Source organism: Ceratotherium simum, chromosome 12 (assembly GCF_057802395.1).
Source record: "Ceratotherium simum simum isolate JZ-2026a chromosome 12, ASM5780239v1, whole genome shotgun sequence".
In the NCBI taxonomy this organism is placed as follows: Eukaryota; Metazoa; Chordata; class Mammalia; order Perissodactyla; family Rhinocerotidae; genus Ceratotherium; species Ceratotherium simum.
This window is the reverse complement of record NC_141911.1, coordinates 12556303-12582591: the sequence shown is the minus strand read 5'-3', so window position 1 is coordinate 12582591 and position 26289 is coordinate 12556303. Positions and strand designations below refer to the sequence as shown.

The 26289-nt window shown below is 35.5% G+C and overlaps 1 protein-coding gene across 1 annotated transcript in view; it reads left to right on the top strand.

Annotated features, from left to right (window-relative positions):
* LOC147915778 (disintegrin and metalloproteinase domain-containing protein 21-like) overlaps nucleotides 1-19220 on the top strand; it is a 72220-nt gene extending 53000 nt beyond the window's left edge. The window contains 2 exon segments of the mRNA XM_087437254.1: nucleotides 18386-18460; nucleotides 18463-19220. Of these exon segments, the coding sequence (XP_087293380.1) occupies nucleotides 18386-18460; nucleotides 18463-19220 (833 nt within the window).
* The last annotated feature ends 7069 nt before the right edge of the window (nucleotides 19221-26289 follow it).

Sequence of the window (26289 nt, the reverse complement as noted above, 5' to 3'; positions counted from 1 at the left end):
TCCACACTGTTTTCCATAGTGGCTGCATCATTTTACATTCTCACCAACAGTGTACAAGTGTTCCAATTTATCCACATCCTTACCATCACTTGCTCTTTTTTTTCTTTTTTGATAATAGCCATCCTAACAGGTGAGAAGTGATATCACATTGCTGTTTTGATTTTCATTTCCCTGATGATTAATGTTGAGCATATTTCACATACCTGTTGGTCATTTGCATGTCTTCTTTGGAGAAATGTCTGTTCAAGTCTTTTGCCCATTTTTAATTGTTGTTTTTTGTTTTTTTGCTATTGAGCTGTATGAATTCCTTATATATTTTGGATATTAACCCCTTATCAGTCATATGGTTTGTAAATATTTTCTTCCATTCCAAAGGTGGTCTTTTCACTGTGTTGACTGTTTCCTTTGCTGCGCAGACGATTTTACTTTGATGTAGTCCACTTGTCTATGTTTGTTGTTGCTGCTTCTTGTGCTTTTGATACCATATCCAAGAAACCATTGTCAAGACCAATGTCATAAAGCCTTTCCCCCGCATTTTCCTTTAGGAGTTTTACAGTTCCAAGTCTTATGTTTAAATCTTTAATCCATTTTGAATCTATTTTTGTGTATGTAAGATAAGGGTCCCAGTTCATTCTTCTGCATATGGCTATCCAGTGTTCCTAACACCATTTGTTGAAGAGATTATCCTTTCCCACTGTGCATTCTTGTCATCTTTTTTTGACTATCAATTTACCACATTGTGTGTTTTGTTTCTGAGCTCTTTTTCTGTTTCATTGGTCTGTATGTCTGTTTTTAAGCAGGATTATACTGCTTTAATTACTATAGCTTTGTAATGTATTTTGAAATCAGGATATGTGATGCTTCCAGCTTTGTTCTTCTTTCTCAACACTGCTTTGAATATTAATTGTCTTTTGTGGTTTCATATAAATTTTAGGATTATTTTTTCTATTTCTGTAAAGAATGCTTTGGGATTTTGATAGGGATTGCATTGAACCTATAGATTGCTTTGGGTAGTATGGACATTTTAACAATATTAATTCTTCCAATCCATGAACATAGGATTTCTTTCCATTTATTTGTCTTCTTTAATTTCTTTCATCAGTATTACGTAGTTTTAAGTGTTCAAGTCTTTCATCTCCTTGATTAAGTTTTCCCTAACTATTTTATTACTTAAGATGCATTGTAAATGGGATTGTTTTCTGCATTTCTTAATTTCCTTGTCAGACAGTTCTTTGTGTGTGGAAACACAACTGATTTTTGCATGTTGCTTTTGTATCCTGCAACTTCACTGATTTCATTTATTGGTTTTAACCTATTTTATGGAGTTTTTAGGGTTTTTTGTGTGTATGTATGAGGAAGATTAGCCCTGAGCTAACATCTGTTGCCAATCCTCCTCTTTTTTGCTGAGGAAGATTGGCCCTGAGCTAACATCTGTGCCCATCTTCCTCTATTTTGTGTGGGATGCCGCCACAGCATGGCTTGATAAGCGGTGCTTAGGTCCTCGCCTGGGATCCAAACCTGTGAACCTAGGCCACTGAAGCCAAGCACACGAACTTAACCACTATGCCACGGGGCCAGCCCCTAGGGTTTTTAATAAGATTATAAGATTATGTTGTCTGTAGAGATAATTTTACTTCTTTCATTCACATTTGGATGCTTTTATTTCTTTTTCTTGCCTAATTGCTCTGGCTAGGACATCCATTACTTTGTTGAATAAAAGTGGCAAGAGTGGGCATCCTTGTCTTGTTCCTGATCTTTGAGGAAATGCTTTCAGCTTTTCACCATTGAGTATGATGTTAGTGGTGGGCTTTTCATATATGCCTTTATAATGTTGAGTTATGTTCCCTTTATACCTAGTTTGTTAGGTGTTTGTATCATGAAATTCTACTTAATCTTATCAAATAATTTTCTGTATCTACTGACATAATAATGTGATTTTTATCCTTCATTCTGTTAATGTGGTGTATCACAATAATGTATTTGCACATGTTGAACCATCTTTGCATCCCAGGGATAAATCCCACGTGATATATGATCCTTTCAATGTGCTTTTGGATTTGGTTTGCTAGTATTTTCTTGAGATTTTTGCATCTGTATTCATCAGGGATATTGGCCTGTAGTTTCTTTTCTTGTAATGTGTTTGTCTGGCTTTGGCATCAGCTTAATGATGGCCTCGTAAAATGAGTTTGAAAATGTTTCCTCTTTAATTGTTTGCAAGACTTTGAGAAGACTTGCTATCAATTTTTTAAATGTTTGGTGGAATTCACCAGTGAAATAATTTTGTCCTAAGCATTTTGTTGTTTGAAGGTTTTTATTATAAGTTTACTTATCTCCTTATTTATTATTGTCTTTTTCATATTTTATATTTCTTTATAATTCAGTTCTGGTAGGTTGTGTGTTTCTAGGAATCTATTCATTTCTTCTAGGTTATCCAATTTGTTGGTGTATGATTGTTCACAGAGACTTTTATGATCCTTTATTATTTCTGTGGCATCAGTTGTAATGTCTCCTCTTTCTTTACTGACTTTATTTATTTGATACTTCTCCCTTTTTTTTGAATTAGGTTAGCTAAAGGTTTCTACAATTTTGTTTATCATTTCAAGAAAACTATTCAGTTTCAATGATATTTCTATTGTTTTTTTAATCTCTACTATGTTTATTTCTGCTCTAATCTTTATTATTTACTTCCTTCTAGGAACTTTGGAATTAGTTTGTTTGTGTTTTCTGATTCCGTCACATGTAAAGTTAGGTCATCATTTAAGATCTTTCTTGTTAAATGTAGGTGCTTATTGTTATAAACTTCCCTCTTAGTATGGCTTTTGCTGCATTTCATAAGCTCTAGTATTTTTTATTTTTTTTTCATTTGTCTTGAGATATTTTCTGATATCTGTTTTGATTTATTCTTTAATCCATTGGTTGTTCAAGAGTGTGTTGTTAATATTCCACATATTTGTGAAATTTCCAGTTTTCTTATGTTAATGATTTCTAGTTACATTCCATTGTGGTTGAAAAGGATACTTGGTATTATTTCAATCTTCTTAAATTTGTTAAGACTTGTTTTGTGACGTAACATGTGATGCAGCTTGGAGAATGTTCCATGTGCACTTGAGAAGAATGTGTATTATGCTGATGTTTGATGGATAGTTATGTATATGTCTGTTATGTTTATTTGGCCTATTGTTTTGTTGAAGTCTGCTATTTCCTTATTGATATACTTCACAATATTGAAAGAGGGAGTATTCAAGTCTCCTACTATTAGTGTATTGCTGTCTATTTCTTCCTTCAGATCCATCGATATTTGCTTTAGATATTTAGGTGCTCTGATGTTGGGTGCATATATATTTATAATTATTATATGTTCCTGATGAATTGACCCTTTTATCACTATATAATGACTATTTGTTTCTTGTGACAGTGTTGGACTAAAAATCTATTTTGTCTGATATAATTATAGTCACTGCTGTTCTCTTTTGGTTACCATTTACATGGAATATCTTTTTCCATCCCTTCATTTTCAGCCTATGTTGGTCTTAAATCTAAATTTAGTCTCTTGTAGACAGTATATAGTTGGATCTTGTTTTATCTTCTATATATGAGTGAAATCCTATGGTGTTTGACTTTCTTCATCTGACTTATTTTGCTTAGCATACTATCCTCAAGGTCCATCTATATTGTCACAAATGGCAAGATTTCATCTTTTTTATGGCTGAGTGGTATTCCATTGTATATACATACCTCATCCTCTTTATTTATTCATCTGTTGATGGGCATTTAGGTTTTTTCCAAGTCTTGGCTATTGTGAATATTGCTGCAGTGAACATAGGGGTGCGTGTATCTTTTTGAATTAATGTTTTTGTGTTCTTTGGATAAATACACAGAAGTGGAATATCTGGACCATATGGTAGTTTTACTCTTAATTTTTTGAGAAATCTCTATACTGTTTTCCATAGTGGCTGCACCAGTTTACATTCCCAACAACAGTCTACAAGGGTTCCATTTTCTTCACACCCTCTCCAACACTTGGTATTTCTTGTCTTTAAATAATGGCCATTCTGATGGGTATGAGGTGATGTCTCATTGTGATTTTGATTTGCCTTACCCTAATAATTAGTGACGAACACCTTTTCATGTGCCTGTTGGCCATCTGTATATCTTCTCTGGAAACATGTCTGTTCAGGTCCTTTGCCCATTTTTTGATCAGGTTGTTTTTTCCTTGATGAGTTGTAAGAGCTCTTTATATATTTTAGATATTAACCCCTTATCAGATATGTGATTTGAAAATGTCTTCTCCCAATAGTTAGATTGTCTTTTTGTTTTCCTGATGGTTTCCTTTCCTGTGCAGAAGCTTTTTAGTTTGATGTAGTCCCATTTGTTTATTTTTTCTTTTGTTTCCCTTGCCTGAGAAGACATGATATTCAAAAAGAGATTGCTAAGACAAATGTCTTAGATGTCAAATGTCCATTGTCAAAAAGCATACTGCCTATGTTTTCTTCTGGAGTTTCATGGTTTCTGGTCTTACATTCAAGTCTTTAATCCATTTTGAGTTACTTTTTGTGTATGGTGTAAAATAAGGGTCTACTTTTATTCTTTTGCATGTGGCTGTCCAGTTTTCCCAACAACACTTGTTGAAGAGACTTTCCTTTCTCCATTGTACGTTTCCGGCTCCTCTTTCAAAAATTAGCTGTCCATAGATGTGTGGGTTTATTTCTGGGCTCTCCATTCTGTTCCATTGATCTGTGTGTATGTTTTCTGCAAGTACCATGCTGTTTTGATTACTATAGCTTTGTAGTATATTTTGAAATCGGGGAGTGTGATACTGCCAGCTTTGTTTTTTCCCTCAGGATTGCTTTGGCTACTTGGGATCTTTTATTGTTCCATATAAATTTTAGGATTCTATGTTCCATTTCCAAGAAAAATGTGTTGGAACTTTGATTAGGATTGCATTGAATCTGTAGATTGCTTTAGGAAGTATGAATGTTTTAACTATTAAACTATTTAATTCGTTCAATCCATGAGCATGGAACATCTTTCCATTTCTTTGTGTCTTCTTCAATTTCTTTCAAAAATGTTTTATAGTTTTCAGCATACAGGTATTTTACCTCCTTGGTTAAATTTATTCCTAGGTATTTTATTCTTTTTGTTCCAACTGTTAGTGGTATTGTATTCTTGATTTCTCCTTCTGCTATTTCATTGTTAGTGTACAGAAAGGCAATGAATTTTTGTATGTTGATTTTGTACTCTGCAACTTTACTGTATTCCTTTATTATTTCTAATAGTTTTTTGGCAGTCTTTAGGGTTTTCTGTATATAAAATCACATCATCCACAAATAGTGACAGTTTCACTTCTTCCTTTCCATTTTAGATTCCTTTTATTTCTTTTTATTGCCTAACTGCTATGGCTAGGACTTCCAATACTCTATTAATTTTTCTCTATTAATAGTTCTATTAAATAAGAGTGTCAAAAGTGAGCATCCTTGTCTCGTTCCTGTTCTTAGAGGGATAGCTTTCAGTTTTGCACTGTTGAGTATGAGGTTAGCTGTGGGTTTGTTATATATAGCCTTTATTATATTGAGGTACTTTCCCCCAATACCCATTTTTTTCAGAGTTTTTATCATAAATGGATGCTATATCTTGTCAAATGCTTTCTCTGCATCTATTAAGATGATCATGTGATTTTTATTCTTCATTTTGTTAATGTGGTGTATCCCACTGATTGATTTGCAGGTGTTGAACCATCCTTGCATCCCTGGAATAAGTTCCATTTGATCATGGTGTATGATCCTTTTAATGTATTATTGTACTCAATTTGCTAATATTTTGTTGAGGATTTTTACATCTATGTTCATCAGTGATATTGGCCTGTAATTTTCTTTTATTATGTTGTCCTCGTCTAGTTTTGGTATCAGGGTTATGTTGGCCTTGTAAAGTGAGTTAGGAAGCATCACCTCCTGTTCAATTTTTGAAGAGTTTGAGAAGGATCAGTATTAAATCTTCTTTCAATGTTTGGTAGAATTCACCAGGGAAGCCATCTGGGCCTGAACTTTTCTTTTTTGGGAGGTTTTTGATTAGTGTTTCTATCTCCTTACTATTTATCAGTCCATTTATATCCTCTATTTCTTCTTGATTCAGTTTTGAAAGGTTGTATAATTCTAAGAATTTATCCATTTCTTTCAGATTATCTAATTTGTTGGTGTATAGCTTTTTGTAGTATTCTCTTATAATCCTTTGCATTTCTGTGGTATCCATTGTAATTTTGTCTCTTTTGTTTCCAATTTTATTTGTTTGAGCCTTCTCTCATTTTTTTTCTTGGTGAGTCTAGCTAAAGGTTTGTCAATTTTGTTTATCTTTTCAAAGAACTAGCTCTTAGTTTCATTGATCTTTTCTTCTCTCTTTTTAGTCTCTATTTCATTTATCTCTGCTCTGTTTTTTATTATTTCCTTCCTTCTACTGATTTTGGGCTTCATTTGTTCTTCTTTTTCTAGTTCCTTTAGGTGTAATGTTAAATTGTTTATTTCAGATTTTTGTTCTTTCTTCAAGTATGCCTGTATTACTATAAACTTCCCTCAACACTGCTTTTGCCGTATCCCATAGATTTTGGTATGTCATGTTTTCATTTTCATTTGTCTGCAGATATTCTTTTATTTCTCTTTTGATTTTTTTGTTGACCCAACAGTTGTTCAGTAGCATTTTTTTAATCTCTACATATCTGTGACTTTTCTAGTTTTATTCTTGTAGTTGATTTCTAGTTTTATACCCTTGTTATCAGACAGGTTGTTTGATATTATTTCAATCTTCTTAAATATATTGAGATTTTTTGTTTTGTGGCCTAATATGTGATCTATCCTGGAGAATGTCCAAGTGCATTCAAAAAGAATGTGTATTCTGCAGTTTTGGGATGGAATGTTCTGTGTATATCTATTAAATCCATCTGGTCTATTGTGTTATTTAAGGCCAAAGTTTTATTATTGATCTTCTGTCTGGATGATCTATTCATTGATGTAAATGGAGTGCTAAAGTCTCCTACTATTATTGTGTTACTGCAATTTCTCATTTTATTTCTGTTAATATTTGTTTTACCTATTTGGGTGCTTCTATGTTGGGTGCATAGATATCTACAAATGTTAGATCCTCTTGTTGTATTGTCATTTTTATCACTATGTAGTGCCCTATTTTGTCTCATTACAGTTTTTGTTTTAATATCTATTTTGTCTGAGAATGTTGGTACCCCAGCTTTCTTTTCATTTCCATTTGCATGTAATATCTTTTTTTCCATCCCATCACTTTCAGTTTGTGAGTGTCTTTAGGTCTGAAGTATGTCTCTTGTATGCAGCATATATATGGGTCTTGTTTTTATCCAATCAACCACCCTATGTCTTTTGATTGGAGCATTTAGTCCATTTGCATTTAAAGTAACTATTGAAGTATGTACTTATTGCCATTTTGTTACTTTTTTCTGGATGTTTTTGTAATTCTTCTCTGTTCCTTTCTTCTTCTCTTGCTCTCTTCCCTTGTGATTTGATGGCTTTCTTTAGTGTTATTTTTGGGTTCCTTTCTCTTTATTTTTTGTTTATGTATTGTAGGTTTTTGGTTCATGGCTGCTATGAGGTTCATATATGATAATCTAGGTAAAAAGTAACCCTATATTAAGTTGCTGGTCTCTTAAGTTTGACCTCTTACTAAAAGCCCTACAGTTTTACTCTGCCCCCCCTCCCATTTTGTTTTTGATATATTTTACCTGCTTTATTTTGGGGTATCCCTTAACCTCTTATCATATAGATGATTTTAGTACTTTTGTCTTTTGACCTTCATAGTAGCTTTATAAGTGATTGATCCACTATCTTTCCTATATATTTGCCTTTACCAGTGATATTTTTTCTTTGACAATTTTCTTATTCCTATTTGTGGCCTTTTCTTTTCTACTTAAATAAGTCCCTTTAACATTTCTTATAAGGCTAGTTTAGTGGTTATGATCTCCTTTAGTTTTTTCTTGTATGGAAATCTCTTTATCTCTCCTTCCATTCTGAGTGATAACCTTTCCAGGTAGAGTATTCTTGGTGGTAGGTTTTTTCCTTTCAGCACTTTGAATATATCATTCTACCCCCTTCCACCCTGATTGGTTTCTGCTGAAAAGTCAGCTGATAGCCTCATGGAATTTTCTTTTTATGTAACTTGCTGCTTTTTCTTGTAGCTTTTAGGATTGCCTCTCTATCTTTAATTCTTGACATTTTAATTATAATGTGTCTCGGTATGGGCCTCTTTGGGTTCATCTTGTTTGGTACTCTTTGTGCTTTCTGTACCTGGATGTCTGTTTCCTTCCCCATGTTAGAGAAGGTTTCAACTATTGTTTCTTAAAATATGTTATCTATCCCTTTGTCTCTCTCTTCTCCTTCTAGGACACCTAAATGTGAATGTTAGTGGACTTGATGTTGTTCCAGGGATCCCTTAGACTGTTTCCATTCTTTTCAATTCTTTTTTCTGCTCAGCTTGGGTGATTTCCTCTACTCTTTTGTCCTGATCACTGATTCACCATTCTGTGTTATCTACTCTGTTATTGATTTCCTGTAGTGAATTTTTTATTCCATTACTGTGTTCTTCAGCTCTGATTGGTTCTTTTTTTTACTTTCTAACTCTTTGTTGAAGTTCTCCCTGTGTTCATCTATTCTTCTCCCCAGTTCAATAAGCATCGTTATTAATATTAGTTGGTATTTATCAGGTAGATTGTTTATCTCTCTTTCATTTAGCTCTTCTTCTGAGGATTTGTCCTATTCTTTTATTTGGAAAAAATTCCTTTGTCTCCTCATTTTGCCTACTTCTCTGTGTTTATTTCTATGTATTAGGTAGATCAGCTACTTCTCCCAATCTTAGAAATATGGCCTTATGTAGGAAATGTCTTATGGGGCCCAGCAGTGTGTTATCCTCTCATCACCCATGCCAAATGCTCCAGGGGTGTCCCTTCTGTGGGCTGCATGTACTCTTCTGTTGTGGTGGGATAGCTATTGCTGTGGGCATGTGGGTAGCCTGGGCAGGCCCCCAGGCTGGCTGGTTGTAAGGTCTGGCCACATGTGGCTGCTATGGGCACATTATTCAGTAGGGTAAGCCCAAGCCATGGCTGGCTGTAAGGTCTGGTAGTGCACAACTACTGCAGTTTTTCTGGTGAGCCAGGTCCCCAGTGTGGCTGGTCGCTAGGCCTGTGGGCACACAACTGCTGCAGACACCTGGTGTGGCTGGCTGCATGGCCCTGTGGCACTCGGCTGCCCCAGATGTATTGGTGGGTGGGGAAGGCTTCAGGTGAGGCTAGTTGTGCTGCACACAGCTGTTGCCATCTTGCATTTGGGTGCGGTAAACCTCTGGCAAGAACTTGCTACTCAGCCCTGCAATGCACAGCCGCCTCAGGAAGCACTGATGGGTGGGGTAGGCCCCAGGTGTGATACCATGCAATTGTTTCAGACATTGGTAGGTGAGGCAAATCTCCTGCGTGGTTGCTTCCAAGGCCCAGTGGGGCAAGTCTGCTGTGGGTTCACTGGTGGGTGGAGCCAATCCTTGGTGGGGGGCTGCCTGGCTGCACTCAATTGCTTTGGGTGCTCTAGTGGGTGGGAAAGACTCCTGTACTAACAGGCTAGAAGAAGGATTCCCATAGCACCTGCCAGTGTCTGTGATAGCACAACTGAACTGGGTTAGAATAATGGCTGCCACCAGTGTTTCAGTCTCTAGGAGGTGGGCCCAGGAAACTCTCACCTCTCCAGGATGCACTCTGAGCTTCGTAAGTGAGTGTCTTTTACCAATGGACTATGCACTTTTCTATCTGGTGCTTTTGTGCTTGTTTCTGGGTTAACTGAATCTGTGTGGGGTCTTTTTAAGAGCAGGTTTTTGTTTCCCTGAAGTTCTACAGTTTTCCCTGGCATATTCCCCATTGGTTTTCAAAGCCAGGTATTATGGGATCTCATCTCTCTTGTGCTGGATCTAAAGGCTGGAGTGCCTAATGTGGAGCTCAAATCCCCCAATCCTCCAGGTAAAGGTCTGTACCTTTGAAATTGCTCCTGACTATGAAGTGCCATGGCTAGGGTGTGGTTTTTTCCCTCAGCAGGGCTGTATCTCTGCCTCTTCCATCCCTCTCTGTGTTGTATCTTGTTGTGAAGGTTCTTTTTATCCAGTTTCCAGATCTCTCTCAGAGGAAATTTTTCCACAAGGCACAGGAAATTTTTCCACAGGGAGTTGTAAGTTTGTTGTGTCCATGGGAGGAGGCAAGTTCAGGATCCTCCTATGCTGCCATCTTCCCCAAAGTCCTCATCCATTTACATTTAAAGTAATTATTGATAGGTGAGATTTTTTTGTTTACTTTAGTAAACTTGGGCTACTAACATAATTATATCTGTTTGGTAGTCTCAATATTTTATTGACTCAAAACTCCTTTCTTAGTACCAGATGCTGAATGAGCTTTTTAATTTCCTAAGCAATATTACAACAACACTTGACTTTGGATATTTGTAATATGTTCTTCTTTTTCATTATCTGTGCCTAAAACAGAATGTCAAGTTTTAGAGAAGCTTATTCAAGACCATGGCTTGCCTTAATATTTCTTTGACCTCACAGTTTAATTTAAACATCTTGTTTTTAACTAGTTACAACTGAAATATAAATAGCACCCAATACTTTTCAGCTAGCCATTCACTATCTAAAAAATTCTCACTTCTACATCACCATTAAATGTTACACAAGTCCAAATTCTGCTAAAGTAGTTCTCCTTTTTAATAAATGCAAGTCTCAAGAGTGTCTAGTAAATGCTCACACTAGATGCATGTCTTCTACTTTGGCTGATATTCAACACTGAAGATAACTCTATTAAGATTTTATTTGGTTATGATTAGTATCACAAGCATAATCAAGGTGTACTCTTCATGGAGATGCTGCGTTTTCTAGACACTTCATTAAAAAACATTCTGTTAATCACAACTAATTCTACTCACTCTTGATACAAGTATCCAAAGCAACTCCAAACAATTATTTAAATTAAAGTCTATACTAACGAAAATGCTTCTGCTATTATAAAAACTAAACAACTCTTAGTAATTCAAGCACAATTAATGTTATAAGGACAGTTGCTCATTAGGATTTCTTAATAAAAATGATTCATTTTTAAAAAGATATCAAACTGACTTCACAAATTAAAATTATATCAGCTATCTCAATCTGTCTTATATATTCAGATTTCATCCAAGTAATCTTCTGATGTCTACTTATGCAACAAAGGAAATCTCAAGTGATAGAATAAACTAACTCAAACTTTACAAGCATAATATGGAGAAAATTTTACCCAAGAAAGTTTGGAAACCAAATATTATCTTGTGTACAATTTTTGTAACTCAATTGAAATAGGGTAGAATAAGTGCTGAATTCCTACCACAAGAACCATTTCAATATATACTAATAAATGTTAATCTGTTGCTTCAATGACTTAAAAGCCTTTAATTTTTATTTTTCTGTTACATATTCTAATGGAAATAAAACTTTCCCTTGTCAAAAAGCTAATGATTTGAATCTTATCCCACCCCTCAGATAATATCATTGTGTTTCTCCCCGCTGGAGAATACCTTTAATACTCTCTTTAGGTTAAAAAAATCCTCATTTTATAATCAAAATACTCAAGGGAGCATGTAAAATATTCTCATTAAATAGACACTTCAAGGTCTACTTCACTCCACTTAGTTCCACAAATTCAAAAAAGTTCAAACATTCTAAATCACCCATGGCCTAGAGGTCTATTCCTATCGCTAGTGAAAAAGTATCCAATACTTCAAAATCTCTGTAAAGTTTGCCATATGAAATTCTTCCAAAAAGAACTAATTCTAGGCATGACAACTTCTGTGATGGATTCCAATTGGTACCTTCTGATCTTGTCAGATCCTATCAGAAAACTAGTACATTGTCCATAGCCACATACTCAAAGGATGAGGTTTCATTCCCAAATGGAACATAGATCATTGGATACAGCTCTATATTATATGTAACTATGAGACTGAATAAATATATTGTAAGAGACACCAAAAAATGTCAACTTAGAACCGTGTCTAAAATTAGCATTCCTGATATTCTTAATCATGAATACTGATTTAACTAAACAACTCACGCTTCTTCATCTAATTATGCTTTCAGTCATAAAACCAGGACACCTAGTCCCACTGGAGGTCTGATGCAGAGGCACACTAAAGTGTGCCCAATGGACAAATATAAATTCTTTGGCTAAAATAGTCCTAAATAATAAAACAGTTCTCAACTATTTACTGGTGAACCAATGCAAAATCCATACAATAACTGTCTTAGTCCCTTCATGCTGCCAAGACAGATTACCACAGACTAAATGGCTTATAAACAGCAGGAATATTTCGCTCAAAATTCTAGAGGTTGAACATCAGATATCAGGGTCTGCACGGTTGAGTGAGGGCCCTCCTCCAGGTGGTAGTATTCTTGTTGCATCCTCACATGGTGGAAGGGACTAGGGAGCTCTGTGGTATCTCTTTTATAAGAACACTGATCCCATTAATGAGGGCTCCACCCTCAAGACTTAATCACCTCCTAAAGACATCATCTACTAACTTCATCAACTTTGGTGGTTAAGATTTCTATATATGAATTTGGAGGGAACAAAAACATTCAGGCTATAGTAATAATTAATACATCTTTTATGCTTGAGTAAAACTTGTTCTCTCTAATAGATGAAGCATATTTATGTGACAATATGAAATGTATTTGAATTATTCATTAACTTTAGAAAGAAAGAAGAAAGTTACAGATGATTATTGATGTCTAGATTCCTTATAAAATTGTTTAAATAAGGTCAAACTTTTTTTCTGGAACTTGAAGTGTTCCATAATATGGTTCAATGTTGGGAAAATAATCTGGGACCAGGGCAACAGTATGAGCAAAAGTACTGAAGTTAAAGTGTTTATACTGTATAGAGGGAGTACATATAATGGAGATAAAGAATATAGTCAGATTTATTCATATTAAAGAGTAATTAGAAGTAAAGTTTGAGGAAGATGGTAAAGTCACAGTGAGGAGACCTTTAGCCAATTACCTAGGTCTGTAGAATGGAGAGAATTTTGTTGCTAAGCAGCTAGATCTAGAAATTAATCAAATGAGAGACAAAAAGGAAGGGGATTGATAAGTCTTTTTGTCATGTGAGGTCTCAAATAAAAATCTTTGTTCGAAGAGATGGGCAACACAAACTATCTGTGAATATGGCTACAGCTAGAAAGGACCATGGGAACCATTAATTATTCTGCTAGTAAGTCATTCAAGAATTTACCTGTAAATAAGAAGGCACTAGTATGTATGAATACAGACACACAAACACAGACACAAATACTTTGACAAGGGTTCATATTTTGAGGAGGATCTATACCCTCTGTCATTTCCTATTCTACACTATTTTACTTGTTTGGGAGCACCAAATTGTGTTTTTAATGAGTTGTTACTCATAGCTTGGAAAACACTGAATTAGGTTATACATGGGACTGGGCGGGAAAGAGGTACTAGGGAACAGAGGTCAATGAATTTGATGAAGCTGTGGAGAGAAGAAAAAAAGAATTTATAAAGATGATGTATAACAGTCTTCTTAGAAGTCTCTGTAATATTATGGCATGATCAAAATATTCTACTCTCTCAGGAGGTGTAGTCTCTGGAGTCATTGTATAAAATAATGCCAAGGGGGCAAAGGCAGTCTGGCTCAACTATCCTTGGGAGTTTGTTTTCCTATTACCTGCTTGCAAGCTAAGGTCTTAGGAATAATTTCAGATGGTTTTATATTGGTTATGTTCACTCAGTGCTATATTATTGACAAATAACTCTTTTCTATCACAACCACAATACATATTCTATAATAATTACCAAATATATATATCAAGAGATACATGGAGAGAAAATCAGTATATTAGGATTTTACTCACAATTTAGAGGGGTTATCCTCAAAGATTTCATTTAGTAATCTTATTTTATTCTATGGACTCTTGGCATTTTGTGAACTATGCCTTTCTTTAGTACTGGAAAAGCACCCATGTAATCTAGGTACTCTTGCCACTTCAATGATAAGGATAATGTGGAGCCTAAAACAAGTCCCCTGTCAACCATATGCAACCACAAAGCAAACACTAAGAAAAATATTAGATCCTGTATTAAACGTGGACAAGATGAAGAATTCTTGATTTTACAATTTAAACTAACATTATTGAAATTTAATACTAATGACTTTAAAAAACAATGACAATGTAGATTTTCAGCTGAGGGTTCTATGTATCGATGAAGAAAGTTAGAAAATCAGAAAGTTAAGAAACAATGTGGACAACAAAGCTCAAATTATTAAAAGCATAAAGTGTCTGAAATCAATATGTTCATGATTTCATTCTTTAGGCTGAAGTATCAGGCTATCTCATCCGGGTTTCCGCCTTTTACTCATTCTCCTAAACATACTCTGTGATTTATTTCCCCAGCAGCATTGGTAGTTTGTTGTAGGAGTGGCAAAAGCAGGGAAAAAAGATTAATCTAGTTTGGGTTGAGGATTTTAGCCAACAGTGGTTGAATTGATGGAGTCTAGAACTAGGCTATAGGGATAAAAGGTAAAATAAAGGGAACTTAAAAAGTGGGAAAAAAATTCAAAGAAAAGGGATTTGAGTCTTTTATAAATTTAAGGAGTAAGTTCTGATTAAGAATAATAGTTGCAGTTAATTTTTAATGTTAAGACTTAGGACAGTCGAGGGTGGTGATATGATACTAAAGGTAATGGCCCAATGTCATTGTCTAAATAGTGTTGAACATGAATTGTAAAGGTAAAATAAAGTGAGTGTTGTATGGGTTGACTATATGCTCATCAAGTATAGAAAGTGGGTAAACTTACTGGTGGATAATAAATTAGTAAATCAGACGTCCAATTCTTTGAGGTTTGTGCAGGATTAATTTACGAGTTGGTATAAGAGTAAGAAAGGTAAATAGTGGTTTAATGAGATGGCTATTAGCTTAGTGGCTTCGAAGTGGCTTTGGTACTCAATGCAAATTGAAATTAGATATCTGGTCTGTATGGCATATGGGGATTCTCAGAATGGAAATCTCTGCTGGGCTTCACATTGTTGACTGGTAGGTTTAGTAGAATTAAGTAGGAATAAGGAGCTTTCCATGAGGAAGTATGAGTAGAGAGGAGCAACTGTTGTTGCTTTTCATGAAAGGAAGATTCCATAAGTGAAAGGAAAATTATTCTAGACAAAAGAGGTCAAGGAACATAGAATCAATGAAAAAAGAATTAAGCAAAAATATGTATGGGGTCTAGGAGAAAAGTCCTGAATCAGGTATCTTTCATTTTTATATTCCTACTGTGGGAAGTGGATTTGATCAGTGTGTTTTACATCCCTCATAGCAGACTTCACTTTCCTGTGATTTTTAAATTTGTCCAAAGGTTCTTGATGTCATTACTTTAAGCACTCTCAGTGCTTTAATGATCTGATGATGACTGTGGATATTCACTAGATAAATAAAAATAGGCATTTTATGTGTAAAATATTGAATGCAATTTTACAAATTTCTAATGTGTATCTTTGCCCTAACTGCTCTGTCCACATTTGTCCTCAAGATCATTAACTTATTTAGGCCTGTATTTTTTTTTTCTTTTTTTTTCCTTTGGTGAGGAAGATTGGACCTGAGCTAACATCTGTGCCAATCTTCCTGTACTTTGTATGTGGGATGCCACCACAGCATGAGCAGTATGTAGGTCCTCACCCAGGATCCAAACCCATGAACCCCAGGCCACTGAAGTGGAGTGCATGAACTTAACCACTATGCCACCAGGCTGGCCCTGGGCCTGTATTTTTAACTTATGTTTCCCAGGTGTGTAGCACAGTATCTGTACATCATGTAGTTTTATTAATATTTTATTCAAGGAAGAAAGCAACAAATCAGTATTGACAGACAGGCATTGTGCTAGTACCAGAATTCTCATTTTCACAAATGTGTGACAATACATTTATATTATTGAGATAAATATTTTTGTATTTGTATTTTTCAAATAAGATATGTATACATATTTTTGTTTATGACATAAATGCATCTGAAGGTCTAACTTGGGAATTGGTTACCTTGCAATCATAAAAATGCAGAGCTTTAGATGTCTTTGCCCCTGTAAGACAATGTTGCACTCCCCAAAACTAGACTCTCTCCTTTTGGGATTTATTGATTTCCTTAGCATTTCTGAAGAAATTTTATTTTGCCTTCAGTGTACTCCCACCTCCAGCTGTTACTCTCCCAGTTACTTGATTTCCCTCCATTTTATATGGCCAGAGGATTTGAAAAATATTCTTCAGGGTGTAATGAAATATAAGCATATTTGAGTAACATCCATCTCAACTCGTGATACTCCCCCCTCCAAAACCACAGTTGTCTATTGTTGATTGAACATTATGGTACATACTAGTACATGTGTAGGACAATTGATAATTTGACCCTTGCAGTTTGACAGAATTAAATGAAAGAGGAACACAGGAAGGAGATAGGACCCGTAATAATTTGTTACATGGATGTAAATATTAAGGACAATGAGAAAAAATAATAATATATGAGTATTTTTAATATGTATCTCCTGAGTAATGTGACTAAATTATTTACCATTTGAAGGTGAAAGGAAAAACTATATATTGATATTTATACCAAGTAAATATGTGTAAATAAAGATTCCCTCTCAAAACATATGTTCACTTTTCCATTTGTTTTCCCATTTGTTTTATATATTTATTGTGGAAATGTTCACACATATTCACATACTTAGAAAACAGTATAATTGATCACTATGTGTCCTTCATCTAGGTTCAATAAATGTCATCCTATGGTCAATCACCATTCTTTTGTAGACCCACAGTCTCACTCTGCCTCACCATTATTTATGAATAAATCCAATGCAATATACTGAGTCATGTCTTGAGGCAAACACTAACCCATTTGAACCCGTACCCTTCTATTCTTCCTCTACCTTGACCTGCTCATAACCCCCACCTCTGTCCCTGCCCTTCTTTACATTTTTTCCTTTAGTGTTTCTGCTCTGATGGTGTGACTCTGCCAGAGGACAGATCTTTAAGATAAGCACTGCATATAGCCATCTCAGAGGGAGGGGACCGAACAGTGATGCTTCCTGCTCTGTCCTATTTTGCTCTCAGCAATGGCTCCATATAGCGGCTCCATAACAGCTGTGGGTGAGGCCCTGGTGCAAGTGAGGATCACTTTTGTTTCTCTGGCTAGCAGTGTTTCTGTTCCTCTCTGGATGGTCCTAAGTTGGGCACTCCTCACTCCATGATCCCCCAGAAGTGGTGATTTCCTTGTGGGTAACAGGCACTGGCAAAGGCATGAAGTCTCAAGGCTGGCTATCTTACAGCCTGCATTTTGGGAGCCAGAGACATGTTCTCCACGTGAAAGTCAATAACCTTTGCTGTCTAAACACCTCCCAGTGTTCGCCTAAACAGATCAGTGTGCTCTCCTTGAGGACTAGCCTTTTGCCCAGAATGACTGGTACTAGCACAGTTTTGTGGAGCAGCACCCGGAATCCCTGGTTGCCCTCAGCACCTGTTTTGGGGGCTTTTGAGGAATGTTATAGACAGATTATATCATTTATGAAGACGAGCCTGAAACACTTTCTACCACATTTGAACATCTGGCACATAAGATGGACAGTGAAAAGACAATTCCCATGCATGAGATGTGGATTAACAGATGAAGAAATAGTATGACAATTGAGGTTTCAAGAGAGCAATAATTCTACTTTGATGTAAAGTGGGTAGGAAGGCTGGTGGACCCACAAGTGGTTTCTTCAACTGGCAGTGGTGGTACACCACAGTTGATATCTTCACCACGAAAGTAATACCTCAAATGTGCAGAATAAAGCATGATTGATTGTCAATGAAATAGATAACTTTTTTCATTCACTGGATGTTGATGTAATTTTAATTAGAATTGAGATCTGGACTGAAGGAAACCACATTCCAACAGATATCAGAAATGGTCTCTGGGGGGGATTTGCTCCCGAAAGAGAACAAGCTTTAACACCCACTTGTCCTATAATGTTGCACATATTTTTGTAAAGGAAGCATATCGTATCTATCTTGGCTTAGCCTTTGTTGGAACAGCATATGATCTTTATTATTATGGAGTTGATAGTTTCTTGGATGACAATTTGTTTGATTTTGCATTTATTGTGTCATATGAGATCAGTCATAGTTGGGGTATGAGGCATGATGAAAACACTTGTAAATGTGGGCATCAAATATGCATGTTTGCATCAAAAATGGAGGCAACTAGATTTAGCAACTTCAGTTATGCTGAGTTGCAAAAACAAAATGTTTGTATGTTTCACCAAGCACAGGGAACATCTTTATGCAGACACACTGTGGGGACAGTATGTTTGAAGAAGGAGAAGGGTGTGACTGTAGCTCCTTACATTTTGTAGAAATGATCCATGTTGTCAGTCAAACTGCACTCTGAGGCCCGAGACTGCTTGTGATTTTGGTCTTTGTTGCAAAGACTGCAACTTCATGCCATCAGGCAAAGTGTGTAGAAAAGAGGACAACAAAAATGATCTTCCAAAGTGGTGTGGCAGGACGTCCTATCATTGTCCAGAAGATGTGTATATGTGGGATGGGATCTCATGCAAGGGCAGTGGCTACTGCTATGAAAAGAGATGCAATAACCATGATGAGCAGTGCAAGAAAATTTTTGGCAAAGAGGTCAAGAGTGCAAATCAGAGTTGCTACAAGGAAGTGAACACCCAAGGTGACCGTTTTGGTCACTGTAGTTTCAATGGCTCTACATGTGTACAATGTAACATCTCAGATATCCTGTATGAGAGGGTTCAGTGTGAGAACAGGACAGAAATTTCCCTCCTGAGAGATCATTGTACTATGCATTGGACTCACCTCAATGGCATCACCTGCTGGCGTACAGATTACCACTTTGGGATGACCATACCTGATATTGGTGAATTGAAAGATGGTACAGAGTGTGGTGCAGAACGTATCTGCATCCAAAGGTAGTGTGTCCCTATGTCACATTTGGACAGTAATCGTTCACTAGAGACCTGCAATAGGAATGGAGTCTGCAACAATAGACATCACTGCCATTGCAACTATGCCTGGGACCCTCCCAACTGCCTGGTGAAAGGCAGCGGAGGTAGTGTTGACAGTGGCCCACCCCCTCAATGAAGAGAGAATGAAAATGTGCAAGCGAAGGGCTACCTGCTACTATTTTGGTTGATTCCATTTTTTGTTTTATTATTATGTTTGTTAATTTTTCTTTTTATAAGACTCAAAAAGTCAGTTAAGGAGAAGAGCAAAATGTTCCAATTTCACCTAAGGAAAAAGAGCAAAATAGTCCAACTGCGTTTTAGAAAGAAAAGCAAAAAATTTGGGAAACCCAATTCCTATGAAATTTTTCATGTATAAAGGTTTAGTCTCCTGGCAGTAGAAATGTTACAGCATGCATCATAATCATTGACAAAAAATCCCTGAGGTTTTTTATTATTTGGGATCATAAACATTAGCCATTAAACAATTAGCAAAATATGCTAATTTCTACATACTTCAACTTTCCATTATTTTAAGTAATTTTAGAGGTCAATTTTTCATGGAATTAGCTCTTAATGTTTCTTGAGAAAAATCACAGCTCATGGATGGTGTGTGTGTGTTTTTAATTTGCTGTCTCTCAATTTCAAACATCCGTCTCTTTTGTACTCTGCTTTGTCACACAGTGAATGGGAACCTGCCAATCACATTTCTTCTTTGCCACTCCTCTCATTATTAATTTTTGCCGATTGGGAGAACTAGAGGGAGACTGGAAACTTGGGAAATTTTTTGATTGCTGTTCATGTCAGGGTTGCCTCATTAACAGCTTTCAGCTTTGCAAAGACAGTAACTTTCAGTCTGCACATTATTGCTATATATATAATATTATAATCATATATTTATATATTATATATATCATAATTATATGCTACATATGCATATATTATATATATCATAATTTATATATTATATATATCATAATTATATGCTACATAATATATATATTTTTAGTAACTCCCAGAAGTGATATTACTGTCAGCCTCAGACATACTGGCACAACTACCAAGCATCTTACCCCGAGAGTTCTGAGTCTCAGGTCTTTGAGTCCTCCACCAAATTTCTGAGGTTCCAAGACCAGGTTGGCTAACCCTCTTTTCAGAGGTAGGATCCATGGGGCCTACTCTAAAGGAGTAATTTCCAATAACTTCACCTCTTCCCTTTGATCTCCAGTCCCAGGAGCAATAGCTGCATCTCTTGTTAGTAACGCATGGTTTATCTCAGTGGTGTGGTTTTCCTTTTTGTGACTGAACTCTGACTGATACAGTACTTATCTTGGTATAATGGAGAACACAGGAAGGAGTCTGACAGCGGAAGGTTTGAATTTTTCACACCACTGCTCTTTACCATCTTGGGGACATGATTTACAATTAGATAGAATTACTTCAAAATCCGAAAAGATAGGAAAATAATACTTGCCACTCAACTCCTTTGTAACTTTACTTATAACATGGATGAAGAACATACTTACAATTCTATGTAGGATATATAAATTTTTGCAATCATGTTTCCTCTGGGAAAAAACCTAGAAAAAAACCCCAATTTTATATATATATATATATAATATGTATATATTTTGGTGAAGAAGATTGGCCCTGAGCTAACATCTGTGCCAATCTCCCTCTATTTTGTATGTAGGATGCCATCACATCATGGCTTGATGAGCAATGTGTAGGTCCATGCCCAGGATCCAAACCTGTGAACCCCGGGCCGCCAAAGTGGAGCATGTGAACTTAACCACTATGCCACCAGGCCACCTCAGTCCAATTATATTTTGAAACTCGCGTTTTGAAGACATCACAGAGCTGAGGAAGCAATATAGAGTAGACGAACTAAACTTTCAGGCCAGGAAAGCAATTCTGAAAAATGTTGAATCTTGCCCGCCATTGTTTCCTCTGAGCACTTGCTGATACTGGATGGGAATTGAGCCTTAGGCTGGGCCCAGTGAGAGAACCTCTGTTGACAAAAAGAGAAATCCCCAATGCTCTTAGTGACTACATAGGTTCAGATAGATTGACAAATTAGACATTGAGGGGCCGCTAATTCACAATCATTTTTCCCCAAGTCACAATTGCTTAAATTGAGAGCTGTGTGGGACGCTGGTCAGCTAATCTGAAATTTCTCAAAGGCATAATTTCCTATAATCATGTTATATTTTGGACACAAGACATAATAAAAAGAGGCTTATCTCAAGCACATGTACTGTCTCCCCATAATACACTTACCTGATTCTGATATTGCATGTGGCAAGAGGTTGGAGAGCTGGGTTGTGAACCTCTAGGTAATAGGGATTAATCCCCCGTAATCTTTCAGAGCTGAGAAAATAGAGTCACAGAAACTCATAACTGAAACTCTAGCAGGCCCATGCCTGAGCAACATCAGAGAAGGAGAATTAGTCCAAGATTTACCAAATGCTCACTCACCTCTGACCTGGCACAATCCATGGTTGGATTTAGGGAACCAACTCCTCAGTGTATGTAACAGAGGAAAGAGAGAACTCTCCAGAGGAGCCACCTGGAGCTTCTGTGGTTGTTTTACACACAGTTGCCTGCATACAATGAAACATTACCGTATATGTTAAGAGTCAAAGTTTCTGATCTATTACTAACAGAAGAAAAGAAGAAGGAAAGAAAAGGAGAGACTACAAGTAGTGTCAAGATGATTCAGATAGTGGAGAAAGAGTAGATGAAAAAAAAAATAACGATGATTAATACATTTTAAAATAGCAGAAAGATATACAAAATATAAGAAAGAATGTAGACTATTCTCAATGAGCTAGAATCTATAGAAGAGTATCAAATGGACATTTTAGAACTAAAAATTACCATGTATGATAAGAATTCAGTGGATGGTTTGAATAGTAGTTTGGACATATCAGATTACAGAATTACTCATCTGGAAGACAGGTCAACAGAAAAATCCCCACATTCAGGGTACACAGAAAAATAAAAGCATAAAAATAAGTGTTTAAGACATATATGGAATATATCAAAAGTTATAACATCCCTAATATCGGCAACCTAGAGAAAGTGAAAAGAGAGAATGAATAGAATATTAAACAGATGTTTGTTGGCAATTTTTTTAAAAGGTAGGAAAGTAATCACCACATTGCTTCAGAGTAGGTCACTTATTTCTTAGAAGCATGGACAATTTTTCTTTCTCTAGTTTCTTTCTTTCTCCTGTTTGTAGACACTTAAGAATCTATCTCCAAGTTTGCTGATCTTTCTTCTACCTGCCAAAATTTTCTGCTGATCTTTTCTACTACATTTTTTATTTTGGTTATTATTCATTTTAGCTCAAGATTTTCCATTCAGTTCTATTTATTTATTTATTTGTTTGTTTGTTTATTTATTTATTTATTTATTTATTTAAGGTTTTATGTCTCTATTGATTCTTAGAGTGGCTTTTTGTACTGCTACTATTTAGTCGGAAGTTGCACATATTCTCCTTAAGCCATTGAGGCCTCTATCCTTTGTTGATGAATTTGATTGTGGCCTGGGAATGCTTCAAGTCTGCCGCATACCATACTCTGACTGCTACTGAGTGGATGCACCTTAGCACATGCGAACAGCCTTGGAAACACACAGTGATGAGTATGATCCCAGGAGGAATCTTGTTGGCTGTCTCTTTCCCTGGTCTTTTTGTTAATTTCTTGGCCAATCTGCCATTTTGCTTGTTGCTATTAGATTCATGGAGTTGACAGCCCATTCTTAAATGCTTGGCACCAAAATCTCCCTTGTTCTCAACAATACCTTATTCATGAAATTTTTTCCCTTCTGTGTACCAAATAAGGTCTATCCCCTCATCAGAGCTCTCCCTATGACCTGGTTCTATCCTGGCAGCACATCTATGCCACTACATAGTAGCACTAGGTGTAGACAGTATATCTCTCTATCAGAGTGACATCGCCACTCCACAAGTTGATATGAAAGGAAGATGGTCCTCTTCTTAGTCTTCTTAGCTTGCCCCTCCTGGCATAGAACAGTTGGTCTACAAGCGAGCTGGGTCAAGTAAACTTGGGGACTCAGTATTCTAGGCCTGTTTTGCCTGTGGCATAACTCTCATCATTTTAGTAAGAGCTAGGTGATTGACTTTGTTCATGCCTATATAATACATAATTTCCAAAACAGGAAAGTAGAGGAGGAATAGCTAAGTATGAGGTCTGTCCCTACTTGGACAAAACTACAGCACTAGACTGAAGGCTTAGGGTTGAATGAACTCCCTTTGTCTTGGCCACATCTGTCCAGAATACAGAGAGTAACACGGAGCTGGGGGAAGAGATTATGTTATAGGTCACATGCCAGAGTTTCTTTTACTAAGAAAAGATATGTTTCTAATACTTTTACTAAGATTTAGAAGATATGTTTAGATAAATGTTTCTCCATTTGTTGTATGTCCTTAAATCAATTGCCAGAGACATTAATTTTTTTTCTTATTTTCAACAGTTAATGGTTGTTGCACTAAAGAGAGACTTTACTTAGCTCTTCACCAATCACTCTATAACTCCCACTCAACTGACATTTTGAAGAAGAAGAAAAAACTCTCAGATGTCCAGGACTATTATAAAACTATAGAAATTAAGATAGGTACTGACCAGTGAAATAGAATAAAGAGGCCAAATGCAGTTTTTAGTAGTTTGTGTTGGTTAATTGATGTTCATATGGAAATGAAGTATCTTTATCTCTACCTTACAATGGACACTAAGACCAATTCCAGATGGATTTAAGTTCTGTGTCAAAGGTAAATCAATAAACTATCAAATGAAAACAGAGAAAGTTAACTACATGCCCATGGAGTAGGCAGTTTACTTGAAAAGAAACAAATCCCCAAGTGAAAACATTACTTGCTAAATAGGACATTAAAAATAAGAGTGTTGTTCAGAAAATATCATTAAAGAATGAAAATGCAAGCCACTTGGATATTTGGAGAATATATTTGTAAAATGCATATATGAAAAAGGATTCTTATAAAGAATATATTGGACTCTTTCAACACTATGATATTAAAGAATAGAAACAGAAATTGGTCAAAGAACTCAGTCACTTCTCAAAAGAGGATATCCGATAGCCAGTAAACATATGAAAAAGTGGTCAACATTTTAGTTATCAGGCAAATGCAAATTAAAACTTTAATTTGATAACATTGTACACACCAGAATGGCTAAAATAAAAGTTTGACTGAACATATCAAATGTAAGCAAGGTTATGGATAATTAAAACTCTAATATATTGGTGTTGGGTGTGAAAGTTGGTAGAAACACATTGGAAAACTGCTTTGAATTATTTCCTATGCCTGAATATATCATATACTGTGAGCAATTACAGTCTGAGTTATAGGCCCGATGGAAATTTCTCCACATTTTCACTGAATGTCATGTACTACAATGTTCATAGATATACTAATCAGAATGGCCCAAAACTGGAAACCAACAAACGTCCATCAATGGTAGCCTGGATAAATAACTTGTGGTATATTGACATGGCAGAGTAATACATAGGAATGGGAAAGAATGCTCTACAAATACATGTCACAAAAATGGATGAATTTACAAACAAAATATCGAGTGAAATAAAAGAGCTACAGTATGAGTACACATGGTATAATTTCATTTACAGGAAGCACCAAACAGGTGAAAATAATCCATGCTACTAAAACTCAAGATAGGGCTTATTCTTGGAGGGCATACAAAGTATGCATAGTATACAGAAATACAAAATTTTAAAATAAATAATATAAAGCACAGAAAAATTTGCATAGCATAAAAATGTAAGTTTTGAAAAAAAGACCTTCCGAAAGCTTTTCCTGGATGTTGCCCAGCCAAGTTTGACCACTCTAACTCTTTGCCTTATTTTGGTTTAGAAAATCATAATGCAATCTGACTTCTCTTCAAATATATGGTTCATGCCAAAATATATGTTTAATTAGAGTAGGTGCAGATTTTATCTGTTTTATCCCATAGTATATTTTTAAACATATAAAATGAGAGATTTAAGAATCCAAATGGAAAAACTAAATAAAATAAGATCAATTAGGAAAGTCATTTTACAAAATGAAAGTAAATCTAATTATAGATATGTAATGGGAATTGTACTAGTGAGTGCACAGGGAAGAAATTGAATATTTAAAATTAAAGACATGCTCATTTAGCAGAAGCTCTTCATTAATTAATAGCACCAATGTTTTGAAATAAAAAATGAGATTGACTCGTGAAAAGAATTTAGTTTAAAATGTACTTTCTCAAGTAATTATCATCTAAAGTTTGTTGAAGTATACGCAATCATTGCCTATTATTCCAGCAATTAAAAAATCAAGTTTACTCTAAATTCAACAATATTAATAGAAGTTATTCTTTGTACCACCAGTTAGCCTGATGAACTTTCAGATAACTTAGTAACATAGTCATATAATGGAAACTTGGTGAGAAAACACTGAGAGAAAAAAGGAGGGCATAGTATGTGGAATAATTATGGTCAAGTGTGTACTTCTAAGAAAAATCTGAAATGGAGATTTGATAATCATCTCACTATTTGATTTATGAAGATGGTTACCTCAAATCACAGCTGGCTAACCGATATTTTGACCTGAACTTTTTTTATTGGCTGATTATACTAATCAAATTAAAATAAAAAAAGAGTTGTGAATCGTCATTTTCCTTTTTGACATGTAGACTCAATGTCTGTAAAAGAGGTGCATATATTTCCTTTAATAATGTAACTTTGTTTTGTGATTCAGTAATCTTTTTAATGAATTTTATTTATTTTCACATGTGTTAATCTTGTGACTCTCATTATCTCTCTAGGCCAGAATTCTTTACTTAATCTATTACTTAGTTTTCAAGAAGCATATGCACACTGATTTCTTAGGATAAATTGTCACACGCATATTATAGTAAAAGCCATTTTTCTAAATTATTTTAGAATTACTTTAATACATAAATCTTAAAACATATAAAATTTTACATCAATGGGTAAACATAATAAAATGACAACTAGGAAGTGATAGAGGTGTAGTTAGAACACTGGGTTATATTACAAAAGAAAAGGCAGTGAATATAAAAAAGTTAAGTATATAACCAAGAAATTAGAAAATAAAATTACTGATGATGCACAAATATAGCAAAGGAAACAAATTAAGGTACAATTAAGAATTAATA